The 13,182-nt window shown below is 72.1% G+C and overlaps 2 protein-coding genes across 2 annotated transcripts in view; one reads left to right on the top strand and one right to left on the bottom strand.

The window, feature by feature from the left end:
• The window catches only part of AURANDRAFT_66052 (hypothetical protein), a gene marked incomplete at both ends in the record, with an annotated part of 3,021 nt that extends 2,452 nt beyond the window's left edge, over window positions 1-569 (top strand). Inside the window, one exon of the mRNA XM_009041231.1 lies at window positions 51-569. Coding sequence (XP_009039479.1) covers window positions 51-569 — 519 coding nt within the window. The remainder of the gene's footprint in view (window positions 1-50) is intronic.
• Window positions 570-2,619: 2,050 nt separating this feature from the next.
• Window positions 2,620-13,092, bottom strand: AURANDRAFT_66051 (hypothetical protein; the record flags this gene model as incomplete). Its single annotated transcript, XM_009041130.1, has 11 exons — window positions 2,620-3,072; window positions 3,370-3,514; window positions 3,703-3,799; window positions 3,865-4,265; window positions 4,321-5,040; window positions 5,274-5,511; window positions 5,565-5,905; window positions 6,105-6,825; window positions 7,179-9,695; window positions 9,724-11,086; window positions 11,302-13,092. The coding sequence occupies 11 exons, from the start codon at window positions 13,090-13,092 to the stop codon at window positions 2,620-2,622; spliced, it is 8,787 nt and encodes a 2,928-aa protein (XP_009039378.1).
• Between the last annotated feature and the right edge of the window lie 90 nt (window positions 13,093-13,182).

Genomic DNA, 13,182 nt, shown 5'->3' with positions numbered 1-13,182 from the left:
TGGCCGCCTCGCGCGCGGCGATCGCCGTCGCGGCCCCGGCGGCGCCGCAGAGGCCCGGCGCCCTCGGCGCGGCCGCGCGCGCGCAGAGCGGCGCGCCCGGCGACCCCTTCGCCACGCTCTCGGCGGCGCCGCGCGCGCCCTACGTCGGGACGCACCCGCTGCGCAAGGCCACGCCGCGCAAGGCGGCCACCGGCGCGAAACCCGCGGACGGCGCGCCCAAGGCCAAGAACCGGCCGACGATGGCCGAGGTGCCCAAGGCGACGCGGCCCGTCTCGCGCAGCACCTGGTCGTCCTCGAACCCGGCGAAGGCGACCGCCGCGAGCGCGAGCCGCTTCGTCACCATGCCGCCGCGCAGCCAGAAGAAGGGCCCCGGCGGCGGCTCGGCGAAGCCGCGGTCCAAGAAGCCGCGCGTCGACTACGAGGCCATCGCCAAGGCCGCGGCGGCGGCGGCCGTCCGCGAGGCGCGCCGCGCGCACCAGGCCACGGAGGAGGACGACGACGCGTCGTTCGAGTCCGAGGAGCTCTGCGAGTCGTCGTCGTCGTCGTCGTGGGACGGCGAGGACGAGTAAAGTCTTCTGCGCGGTCCGGTCTTGCTTCCGTCGTTTCAGAAGTGGCCGAGCCGCGTCGAAGCATCCAGCGCCCGCCGACGCGCAGCCAATACGAGCCTCCACGAGCACGCGTTGCTCCGTCGGCCCGCCGCGAACTGCTCGCCGCGTGCTCTTCCCGCCCCCCCCACCATCCAGCGCCCGCCGACGCGCAGCTGATCCGAGCCTCCACGAGCACCCGCCGCGGCCCGCGCGGCCAAGGTCGCGGCGCCGCTTGCTCTCCCTTCCGCCGACGCGACTCGACCCACAATCGAGCCCGTCCGTCCCCCCCCGCCTCCCGCCGACGCGGCTCGACCCACAATCGAGCCCGTCCATCCTCCTCCGCCTCCCGCCGACGCGGCTCGACCCACAATCGAGCCCGTCCATCCTCCCCGCCATCGGACACGCACCGATCATTCCGCGCGCCTGTGTAGCGCGAACCCCCGCCCCGCCGAACCCGCCCGGTCATGACTAAAACTCAGAGACACACACGCACACACGGGGACGCCGCAAACGCGCTTGAGCTTGAGCTGCTCCACGTCGCTCATCAAGTTGGCGAAGCTCGTGCGCCGGTGCTGCCTCGCCTGGGGCGGCGCGGCGACGGCGGCCTGCAGGGACCTGTGCGCGGGGGCAGGTCGCCACGGCTCCAGCAGACGCGGTCGACGACGACGTCGAGGAGTAGTCTCGCGCGGACGGCCCGGGCGTCCACGGCGTCGCGCGGGCGCCTCGGGCGTCCACGGCGTCGCGCTTTGGACGCCGGCGCCGTACGCGAGCTGCTGGGCGAACGCGGCCATGACGTCCGCGGACGTCGAGTCGCCCTTGGGGATCGCCGCGAGCGTCGCTTGCAGATTGCGAAGCTCCTCCCGCGTCTCGTCGCGGTCCGAGGCCGTCTGGGTCATCGTGTTGCTCTTGAGGTCCTCGACGTACCTGGGGTTCGCTTTCGGGTTCACTTTCGGATTCGGTTTCGGGTTCGATTTCGGGTTCGCTTTCGGGTTCGCTCTCGGGCTCTGGCCCCGGCTCGGGCGGCGGCGCCGGTCCGAGCTCCGGTTCGGCTGGGGCTCCGGTTCGGGCATGGCGACGGCCGCGCCGACGGCCGCGCCGACGGCCGCGCCGACGGCTGCGCCGACGGCCGCGCCGACGGCCCTGCCCACGCCGACGGCCGCGCCGACGGCCCTGCCCACGGCCGCGCCGACGCCGACGGCCGCGCCGACGGCCCTGCCCACGGCCGCGCCGACGCCGACGGCCGCGCCGACGCTGACGGTCGTGCCCCCAGGCCCGCGGACACGCGGAAGAGAGGACTGCCAAACACTCAAAGTGAAACAGACGCTGCGACGCACGCGGCGAGGTCGTGCTTGACCGTCGCGAGCGCGTCGCCGGACAGCTCGCGGCCCGCGGCGGCCCGGTCCTTCAGCACGGCCAGATCCTGCTTCATGTTCGCGTAGGACGTCCGCCGGTGCTGCCGGGAGACGGCCGGCGCGGCCAGATCCTGGCGAAGGCTCGCGAGCTGATCCCCCAGGCTGCTCAGCACGTCGTCGCGCCGCGAGCTCTTGGAAGATTTCGAGCTCTTCGAGGATCGGCCGGTCCGCGGCGGCGACCGGTCCCGCGCGGCCTCGACCTCCTTCAATTTTTCGGTAAGATGCTTCAATTCCTCCCTCATTTCCGCGACGTTGGCGTCGTCGAAGTCGAGACCTTCCCGGGGCCGCTCCTCGTTGATCTCGCGGACGTATTTGGCGATCCGCGACTTCAGCCGGTCGTCGGGCTCGCCGCGGTTCCGCTTGAGCTGCTCCAGGTCGGACGTGATCGTGGCGTAGGTCCGGCGCCGCTCCTCGATGGCCCGGGGCGGCGCGGCGATCGTCGCCTGGAGGCTCGACAGCTGGTCCGAGAGCTTCTCGAGCGCCGACTCGTCCGCGGGCCGGGGCCTGTGTGGATTCCAAATCTTCAACCCGACTTCAATGTGCGCGTAATCGAACGGTTTGGACCAGACTCTTTCGCTGTGCTTCGAGAACTTGACGAGAGCAATCGATTCGTCCAAAAATCAGCCAAATCGACATCGATTTGATCGAGATAGAGAGTTCTGAAGTTTGGTGGGGACCCCCAAACCAGTGGGTGGAATCCACACTGCCCGGGGCGTCCGCGGCGACCGCGGCGACCGCGGCGACGCCGGCCGCCGGGCCTGCGCGTCCCGCACGTCGGCGAGCTCCTTCTGGAGGATGCGAAGCTCCTCGCGCATGGCGTTGGCGTTGTCGCCGTCGAACGCGTCGGGCTTCGCCTCCTCCCTGAGCTCGCGGACGTACGTCGCGATGTCCTGCTTGACGTAGGCCAGCGCGTCCTCGTCGACGCCGCCGCGCTTCTTGAGCTCCACGAGATCGGCTTTCAGAGCGGCGAAGGACGACCGCCGGTGCGCGCGCGCGGCCGGCGGCGCGACGAGCTCCGCGCGCAGCGACTGCAGTTCCGCGCCGATCATCGCCAAACCGTCGTCCTTGGACTCCTCCGCGGCGACGGGGATCGACGCGACGTGATTTTGGAGCGCGCCTGCGTGGGAGCGGTTGAAAAAGGTGGGAGAGACATTCGGCGCCTCGCCAAGGCCGTCGTCGGTCGAAGTCGAATCGCGGGGCGGTTGAAAAGGTGGGGGACAATCACGGTCGGCGCCTCGCTAAGATGCTTGAAGGCATCGCACGCCTTGGTGTGCGAGCGCGACTCGTGAGGCGAGTAGCACTCATCCCGTTTGAAGTGTCGACTTGGCCGGCGCCGGCGACGCGCGAAGCTCGGCGCGCATCTCGTCGACGTCGGCCGTCGGGTCCGACTTGATCGCCGAGCGCAGGTCGTCGACGTAGGCCTTGAGATCCTCGGAGACGTGGCCGAGGTCCTCGGAGACGGGCGCGAGGCCCCCCGTCCTCGCGCGGTCCTTCTTGAGGTCCTCCAAGTCTCGCCTGTGTGGAATTCAAATCTTCAACCCTACTTCAATGTGAGCGTACAGTTTCGACGCAAGCTCTTCGGCTGTGCTTCGAGAACTCGACGAGAGCAATCGATTCGTCCAAAAATCAGCCGAATCGACTTCGATGTGACCGAGCTAGAGAATTTTTGGTCAGGACCACCCAAACCAGTGGTTGAATTCCACACAGAGTCTCGCTTGATGGCGACGTAGGACGTGCGCCGGTGCCGGTTCGCCGCGGACGGTTTCGCGACGTCCTTGCGCAGCTCCACGAGCTGGTCGCCTGCGATCACGGCGCGGTGGGAGACGGGGGCGGAAACGGCGCGCCGGAAAGGGTGAAAGACGCACCGAGCTCCGTGAAGCGTCCCGGCCGCGCGGCGTCCTTGTCGACCTCCTTGAGCTCGACCACTGCTCGTTGTAACGCCGTAAGCTCGCTTCTCAGCTCGTCGCGGTCCGCGGGCGCCTCGGCGTTGGCCAGACCCCGGCGCAGGCTCTCCGCGTAGCTCGCGAGATCCTCCTTGGCCGCGGCGACTTTCTCGTCCGTCGCGTCCGTTTTTAGCGATTGCAGATCCTGGACGACGTTGGCCATGGACGCGCGCCGCGTCTGGCGCACGACGGGCGCCGACGTCTCGTGGCGGAGCATGGCCTGCTGCATGCTGGAAATCTGGGTCGCCAGAGTGCTCAAAGTGGAGGCGAGCGCCGCGTCGTCCCGCTGCGGCACCTCGGACGCCAACGCGCGCAACGATCGCCTATGAAAAACTGGGTGAGAACTTTTTTTTCCACCACAACACGGTTCGTCCTCACAACTCGGCCTCCATCTCCGCCCGGTCCTCGGCCGTGTCGCGCTTGAGCGTCTCCGCCAGCTCCGCGGCGTAGCGCGCCAGGTCGGACGTCACGGTCTTCGCCGCCGCGTCGGACACGGCCTCGCCCTTGGCCGCGCGCTTCTTCAGGCCCTCGAGATCCTGCTTCATCGTCGCGAAGGTCGTGCGCCGGTCCTTGGCCGCCTTGGGCTGGAGCGCCTGCTGGATGTCGACGAGCTGCTTCGAGACGAGCTGCAGCGGGTCGTCGTCGTCGTCGTCGTCGCTCTCGCTCGACTCGGACCGCGGCGTGTCCTGGCGCTTCTGCGATTCCTTCACGTCGTCGAGCTGCCGCTTCAACAGGCGCAATTCTTCCCTCATCTCTTCCTTGTCGGCGTCGTCGTCGGACGACTGGCTCTCCGCGGCGAGCGACGCCGCGACGGTTCGGACGTAGTTCGCGACGTCGGCCTTCATGGCGTCGACGAACCCCTCGGGCGGCGGGTCGTACTTGGATCGATTGCGCAGCCGGTCCAGATCCTTCTTCATGACCGCGAGCGTGCTCCGCCGCTCGTCGCGCTTCACCTCGCGCGGGCTCACGTCGACGGCCCCGAGCACCTGCGCCTGCAGCGTCGTCAGCTGCGCGTTGACGCTCGCGAGCTGCTGGGCCGTCTCCGGGTCCGTGGCGACGCGCTCGTGGATCGCGCCGTGGGCCTCGACGAGCTGCTGCCTGTGTGCCAGAGGTTCCCCCCCCCCCACCAAACTTCAGAACTCTCTATCTCGGTCCAATCGAAGTCGATTCGGCTGATTTTTGGACGAATCGATTGCTCTCATCGAGGTTTTGAGGCACAGCGAAAGAGTCCGGTCTAAACTGTTCGATTGAGCGCACATTGAATTCGGGTTGAAGATTTGGAATCGGTTGGAATCCGCACTCGCTGCCGCTTGAGCGCGCGCACTTCGGACTGCAGGTCCGCGACGACGGGCGACTCGCCGCGCTCCAGGTTCGCGCGGATGTCCGCCGCGTAGACGTCCAGCTCCTTGCGCAGGCTCTCGATGGTCGCCTGCGCGTTGTCCGACGCCGTCGCGGCCTTCAGCTTTTCCAGATCCGCCTTCATGTGGTTCAGCGTCGACCGCCGCTCCGCGGGGTACATCGTCGGCCGCGGCCGGCCGTGCGCCGCGGGCAGCGCCGCCTGCTGGAGACCTACGACGGCGCGCGGTGAGGACTTTTCCGGGATAAAACGAGACGCAGAACACGACTGCCGAGCTGCTCCGCGAGCTGTTCCAGCGCGCGCGACGCGGCGGAGTCGTCGGGCCGCGGCATGGAGGCGACCTCCGCCTTGAGCGCGCGCACCTCCTCGCGCATTTTCTCCTTCTCCGCGTCGTTCGTCTCGACGAGCAGGCCGCTCCGCAGGTCCGCGGCGTAGGCGGCCATCTCGGACTTGACGCGCTCGAGCTCGCCGGCCGTCGCGCCGCGTTCGCCTTGATCGCCGAGCCGGTCCTTGTTGCGCAGCATGGACAGGTCCCGCTTCATGACGTTGAAGGTCGTCTCCCTCGCCCGTCGCGCCTCCGCGGGCTGCTGCGCGGCGACCTGGGACCTGTGTGGGAAACAACCAGTGGAACGCCCTGTCCAGCAAAGACTTCAAACCTCTCTAGCTCGGTCACATCGAAGTCGATTCGGCTGATTTTTGGACGAATCGATTGCTCTCGTCGAGTTCTCGAAGCACAACAGAAGAGACTGCGTCGAAACTGTCGCATAAGCTCACATTGAAGTCGTTTTGAATGTATGATTTCCACACTCCCTGGGACTGGAGCGCCTCGAGCTGCCGCGTCAGCGCGCTCAGCTTGCGCGACGCCTCGTCCGGCTCCTTGGCCTCCTCGACGCCCGGCGCGAGGTCCTGCTGCGCGGCGGCGAACTCCTGGAAGAGGCTGCGCAGCTCGTCGCGCATCTCCTCGCGATCCTGCTTCGTGCCGCCGACGACGCCCGCGTTGAGGTCGTCGGCGTACTGCTTCAGGTCACCGCGCAGGCTCTCCACGGCCTGCTGGCGGACCGCCTCGTCGTCCATCCCGGGCCGCTTCTTCAGCATGGAGAGGTCGTGCTTCATGGCGGCGTACGACGTCCGCCGCTTGTCGCGCGTCGGCGCGCGCGGCCGCGCGACCTCCGCGCGAAGCGATTCCAGCTCCGCGCGCATGGACGCCATGGCGTCGTCGTGGGTCCGCGCGGCCTCGTCGTCCGCCGGCTGCGAGCGCGGCGACGAGCGCATCTCCGCCGCGAGCTGGCGAAGTTCGGCCTTAATTTCGTCCTTCTCCGCCGTGGAGACGGCCCCCACCAAACCGCTCCGTAGGTCCTCGGCGTACTTCTGGAACCTGGGACGACGGCGCGGTGTACGAAGTAAAACAGGGGAAAGAACGGCGCCGGAAACGCGCTGGTCCTTCATGGCTTCCACCTGCTTGCGGACGACGCCCGAGTCCGAGTGTCGGAGGCTCTTGCGCGAATGCCGCGTCGAGTCCAGCGAGCCTGCGTGGAAATCAAATATTCAAAATGCGCGTATTCGACGGTTTCGACGCGACTTCTTGCGCAGTGAGAGAAAACGGCTCGTCGACTTCGATTCGACCGAGCTGAGAAGTTTAAGGTCGGGACATCCCAAACCGGTGGCTGATTTGCGCACCGGCGCTCGCTCTCCGACGCGTCGCTCCGCAGCGGCGACGCCGACGGCGACGCGTCGGAGACGCGGCGCTTCCGTTTCAGCAGCTCCAGGCCCCGCTTCATGGCGCTGAAGGAGCTCCGTCGGTGCTGCCGCGCTTGCGCGGGCGGCGCGCGGAATTCCGCGGATAGCGCGTCCAGTTTCGCCTGGACCGCGATAAGGGCACTGTGGTCCGCCGCCCCGTGATCCGAATGGGCGTGCTGCGCCGCCGCGTCGGCCCGGGCGTCGTTCAGCGCTCGTTGGAGCACCGCGATTTCTTCGCGCATGCCGTTCCGCTCCGCGTCGCTCGCCGCGGACGCGTCGGCCCGCAGGTCCTTGACGTAGGTCTCCAGGCCGCTCTGCACGGACCGCACGATGGACTCCTTCGAGACCCGGTCGTGCTGGTTGTGGCGCAGCTGGGCCAGGTCGGCCTTGACGGACGCCAGGCTGCTCCGCCGGCCCGGCCGCTCCGTCTGCTGCTGCGGGAGCTGCAACTGCACGACGGGCGGCGGCTTGCGGAGCTCGGCGAGGACAGGAGCGAGCTGCTCGGCCAGGAACGGCTGGATGCGCGCCTCGAGGCTCGCCGCGGACGGCACGGGCGCCTCCGCGAGGCGCGGCGACGCCGCCAGTTGAGCGATTTGCGACTGCAAGGCGTGCAACTCGCCGCGCATCTCGTCGCGGTCGCCGCTCGCGACCATGTCTCGTCGTAAATCGTCGACGTAGGACTTGAGGTTGCCCTGGACGGCGTCGAGCGCGTCCGCGGACAGGTGCTCGCTGTTCTTCCGCCGCTTCAAATCCGCCAGTTCCGCCTTGACGAGCTGTAAAGAAGACCGCCGCGCCAGACTCTGCCTCGGTTTCGGCGGCTCCTTGGGCTGCAGGTCCGCTCGCAGAGCTTCGAATTGCTCGACGAGGTGGTCGTAGGCGTCTTCCGTGCGCGGCGAGTGGAGCTGGTCCTCGCGCATGTCCTGCAGCTTCTCGTGGAGCGCCGCGACCTCGACGCGCATGGCGTCGCGCTCGTCCGTCGACGTGCGAGTGAAGTCGGACCGGAGCTCCTCGACGAAGCGCTGGAAGTCGCCGCGGACGGCGTCGAGCGCCTCGCGCGGCGCGGCCTCGTGGCGGCTGCGCAGCGCCTCGACGTCCTCGCGGAGCGCGACCATCGACGGCCGCTGGCTCGACGACGACGGCCGCCGCTGCTGCTGCTGCTGGGTCACCATGTCGCGGCGGAGCTGGGCCAGCTGGTCCGACAGTTCCAGCAGCGCCGGGTCCGCCTCGCGCTCCCGCGGCGACAGGAGCTCCTGCTGCGCGGCCGTGACCTCCGACAGCCGGTCGGCCAATGTTCCCAGCTCCGCGCGGATGATCTCCCGGTCGCCCTCGGCGGCGTCGCCGCGGATCTGGTCCACGTAGTCGCGCATGGTCTCCTTGAGCATCTCCGCGGCGTCGGGCGCGTTGCGCTGCGCGGATTTCAGCTGGTCCAGCTCGGCCTTCATGACCTGGAAGCTCGCGCGCCGGTGCGCCGTGTTCGGCGACGGCATGGCCTGCTTGAGCTGCTCCGAGAGATGGCCGAGTTCCCGTTGAATCTCCAGCATCGCGGGCGTCGGCGCCTCCGCGGGCAAGTCGGGCCGCGGCGACTCCTCGCGCATCTCCGCGATGGACAGCTGGAGGGCGCGCAATTCCGCGCGCACCTCCGCGGCGTCCTGGTCGCCGCCCGAAGCCTCGTCCCGGAGGTCGGCCAGGTACGTCGCCAGCTGGTCTTTCACGGCGGCGGCGACGTCGCCCGCGCGGCCGTCGCCGTCGTCCGTCCGCGCCTTCAACGCGGCCAGGTCCGCCTTGAGCAGCTGCATGGACGACCGGCGCCGGTCCTGGCGCGTCGACGCCTCCGTCGACGTCTCGCTCGGGTTCCGCAGCATCGTCCGTTGGAGTTCCAGCTTCGCCAGGAGGCCCTCGTGCCGCGCGGCCGTCGCGGCCTTGGCGCGGTCGAAGTCCTCGCGGAGCGCGACGACGGCGGCCTCGGCGGCGCGCGCGGCGCGCGCGCCGCCCGCGTCGGCGGCCTCCATGCGGTCGAGCAGCGCCGCGTGCCGCTCCGCCGCCGCGTCGTGCGTCGCCCGGAGCGATGCCTGGAGGTCGTCGATGGCCGCGCGGAGGCCGTCGCTCTCGCGCCGCGTCTTCAACGCCATGGCCGCCTCCATGGCCTCGTACTTGGCCGCGAGGATCGCGTGCGACCGCTGGAGCGCGCCGGAGACGTCCGCGTGGCTCAGCGCGAGCGCCGCGGAGTCGTCCGCGGCCGCCTTGCGCAGGTTCTCGACGTCGACGCGGAGCGCCTCGAGCGCCTCGGGCGCGACGACGGGCGTCGCCTCGAGCCTCTCGAGGACCGCCGCGTGGCGCGCGCCCGCGTCCCGCTCGAAGCGCTCGAGCTCGCGGGCGACGAGCGCGTCGCCCTGGCCCGCGACCCGCTCGAGCAGCCGCTCGCGCTGGCGCGCCGCGTGGTCGTGCGCGTCCTTGAGATCCCGCCGCAGCGCGCCAAAGTCCGGCGCGGACGTCGGCGCGGACCGGAGCGTGTCGAGGATGAGGTCGTGGCGCCGCGCGGCCTCGTCGTGGGCGCTCGCCAGCTTCGCCTGGATGCCGTCGAGCTCCGCGGTCACGCGCGCGTCGCGCGACGTCAGCGCGTGCAGCGCGTCGTGCGTCTTCGCCACGGACGTCGCCAGGCCTACGGGAACGTGATCTCCCGACGACACATGCTCGAAAAAGACGCCGCGCCGCGCCGTCGAGGTCGCGCCTGAACGCCAGGGACGCGTCCTCCACGGACGCGCGGACGCCCCCGGCCCGGCGGCGCCGCTGCGGCGTCCGCGCGAGGTCCGCGTCGTCGGGCACGCGCATGGGCGCCGGCGCCTCGACGACGTAGCCGCCCGGGTCGCCGTCGTCGAGCGCCCGCCGGAAGTCGCCCGCGAGGGACTCGACGGATCGGCGAAGCCCCGCGATCGCGTCGCTCGGCTGTCGCAGCCGGTCGTCGACGCTCTTCGCCAGGGACGCCAGGCCCCGCTGCACGGCGTCCTCGACGCCCGCGCTCGCGTGCGCCTGGGTCCTGCGCAGCTCGCCGACTTCCTCCTGGAGCTGGTCCAGGAGGCGCCGCGACGCGCCCCCGGCGTCGGGCGGCCCCGGCGTCCGCGGCGTCGCCGCGTCCCTCAGCCGCACGATCTCGCCGTCGAGGCTCACGACGCGCTGCTGCAACGCGGCGACGAGCTCGGGCATGCGCGGGTCGCCGTGGCCGGCGTGCGCGAGCTCCGCGGCGCGCGACCGCGCGGCGACGACCTCGGCCGCCGCCGCGTCGCGCCGCCCGCCCTCGCGGAGGCCCCGGACGTCGAGGGCCAGGGCGTCGAGGCGCCGGCCGAGCTCGCCGTACCACGCCGGCGGCCCGGCGTCGCTCGGCGCCGCGGCGGCGACGGGCAGGGGCCGCGCCTGGAGCACGTCGCTCTGGAGCCTCCGCAGGCTCTCGCGGACGTCCGCCAGCTCGCCGGCCGCGTAGGGCGCCGCCGGCGGCGGGTAGGGCGCCGCCGGCTGCGTCGCCGCGGGCTGCACGGTCGGCGCGACCTGCTGGCGCACGAGCACCTCCTGGAGCGCGCCGCGCATCGCGGCCATGTCGTCGCGCGTCGCGTTCCGGTCCCGCTCGTCGCGGTCGCGCTTCATGGCCTCCTGCATGTCCGCGACGCTCTTGACCAGCGACCCGAGCACGGGGTCCTCCGGCGGCGCCGCCGCGGCCTCGGGCCGCGCGCGGAGCTCCGTCCGCAGATCGTCGATCTGGCCCTGGAGGCCCGCCTCGAGGCGCCGCGCGCCGCCCCGCTCGCGGCTCCGCCGCGACGACGAGCCCCGGCTCCGGGCGCTCCGGTCGTCGCGGACGGACGCGCGCCGCGATTGGCGCCGCGTCTCGCGGCGGCCGCCGGCCGCCGGCGACGCGTCGGGCGCCGCCGCCGGCCGCCGGCCGTCGTCGCCGAGGGCCGCGGGCGCGACGTCGTCGTCCTCGTCGTCGTCGGAGAAGGCCGAGTCCGACGACGGCGGCGGCTTCAAAGCGGCCCGGACGTCGTCGCGGAGCGCGCGGCAGACCTCCTCGCCTGGGCAGCACAAGAGTGATTCAACGTCGCTTCAACGTGGGTGTTTCGCGCGCGCGCGTTACGGAAAACACATCCACGCTTCGAGAGCGCTCCGAGAGATGATCGCTCGTCCAAAAATCAGCCGAAACGAGTGGAAAATGGCCGAGATCGGAGCCTTTGAAGTTGGGAATTTCGCTCTCTTGTGCTGCCCTGCTACTCGCGGAGGACGCCCATCTGCGCGGAGAGCGCCGCGGCCGCGGGGCCCTCGCCGGCGAGGTCCGCCGCGTTCTTCGCCACGAGGCCGTCGACGCGCGGCACGAGCTCGGCGACGGCCCGGGACAGCTCGCGGAGCTCGGCCCGGGCCGCCGCGGCGTCCGCGTCGGCCGCGGCCGCGAGGTCGCCGGTGAGCGACGCGACTTGCGCGCGCAGCCGCTCGACCTCGGCCTCGGCGGCGACGGCGGACGCCGCGGACGCCGCGGACGCGCGCCGCGCGTCCTCCGCGGCCGCGTCCTCGAGCTCCGGCGGCGGCGGCCGGACCGGCGACGCGGCCGGGACGAGCGCCGGCGCGGCCGCGGGCGGCGCGCCGGGCGACGGCGCGCCCAGGTCGCGGGGCCGCAGCTCGGCGAAGGGGCGGACCCCGGCGAGCGCCTGGTTCAGGCGCCGCATGGACTCGGCCGCGCGCTCGCGCGCGCGCAGCACCGCGCGCTCCTCGCCCGGCGCGAGCGACGACTCGAGGCGGTCGAGCTCGACGTCGTCGCCGCCGAAGCGCGGCACGACGGGCGGCAGCGCGGCGCCCCAGGCGTCGAGCGACGCGACGCCCAGGCTCGGCGGCTCGGGCAGCGGCGCGCTGAAGCCGTCGCCGAAGGACGACTCCTCGTCCTCGCGCATCGCGCTCAGCGCCGACGACGACCGCTGCGCGGGCGGCGGCCGCGCGTACGCCTCCCGGGCCTCGCGGCGCGGCGGCGACCGCCGCGCGGGCGGCGGCCGCGCGTAGGCCTGCTCCGCGGGCGGCGGCCGCGCGGGCGGCACGCCCTCCTCGACGACGCGGCCCTCGCGCGGCGGCGGCGACCGCGGCGCGGCCCGGAGCCCGGCGTCGTCGTCCTCGTCGTCGCGCGGCCCGTAGCGCGGCGGCCGCGCGCGGGTCGACTCGCGGCGCGGCGCGAGGACGGCGTCGGGGCGGCCGTCGCCGCCGTCGTCGTCGTCGTCGACCTCGGGCACCTCCGCCACCTCGGGCGCGGGTCGGCGCGGCGGCTCCTCGGGCGGCGGATGGCGCCGGCCCCGGCGGCGGTGCTTGAGGGCCTCGAGCTCGTCGGCCTCGTCCCGCTTGCGCTGCGCCTCTTCCAGAGCCCGGCGCGTCGCGTCGTGCTCCTTCGCCATCGACGCCTTGAGGGAGACGTCCGCGGACGACTGCGGGAAGCGGCGGTCGAAGCCCACGCGTCTCCCCGCGCCGTCGTCCGTGCGCACGCCGTCGGCGACGGCGTAGGAGACGCTCACGGGCACGTCGCGCCGTCGCCGGTCCTCCGGCGACCGCAGGCCCGCGGCGCGCGGGTCGTCGCCGGCGGGAGGCGCGGACCGCGGCGGCCGCTCGCCGTCGCGCGCGCGCGCGTTGCGCAGGCCCGCGGCGTTCTGCAGCGCATTCGGGTCCTCGAGGAACGTCTCCGGCCGCGGCGGCGGCGGCAGCGGCGCGCCGCTGTCCTCCTCGTAGCGGAACGCGACGCCGTGCTGCAGCGTGCCGAGCCGCAAAATGTCGCCGTGGCGCACCTCGCGCCAGCCGCCGAGGAAGTGCCGCTCGCCCACGAAGGAGCCGAAGCGCGAGCCGGCGCCGTCGGCGCCGCGGTCGTGCAGCACGGCGCCGCCGCCGTCGAGCAGCTCGAGCTCCGCGTGGTAGCCGCTCACGGACCGCGGCGCCGCCTGGACGTCGTTGTCCTCGGCGCGGCCCAGCGTCGTGCTGCGCCCGCCCAGCTCCACGGGCTGGCCCGCGTTGTCGCCCAGCGGCCGCAGCCGGCAGCCCGTCGGCATGGCCGCCGGCGCCGGCGCGGCGCAAGACTGCTCGTTTGAGCTGTTTAGCACTCGTCGATTTTGCGGGCAGCCTTTGGTTGAAGCGAGGCA

This window comes from Aureococcus anophagefferens (genome assembly GCF_000186865.1).
Source record: "Aureococcus anophagefferens unplaced genomic scaffold AURANscaffold_19, whole genome shotgun sequence".
NCBI classification, from domain to species: Eukaryota; class Pelagophyceae; order Pelagomonadales; family Pelagomonadaceae; genus Aureococcus; species Aureococcus anophagefferens.
Note: the sequence above shows the minus strand (reverse complement) of the source record. Positions and strands in the feature narration are given on the sequence as shown.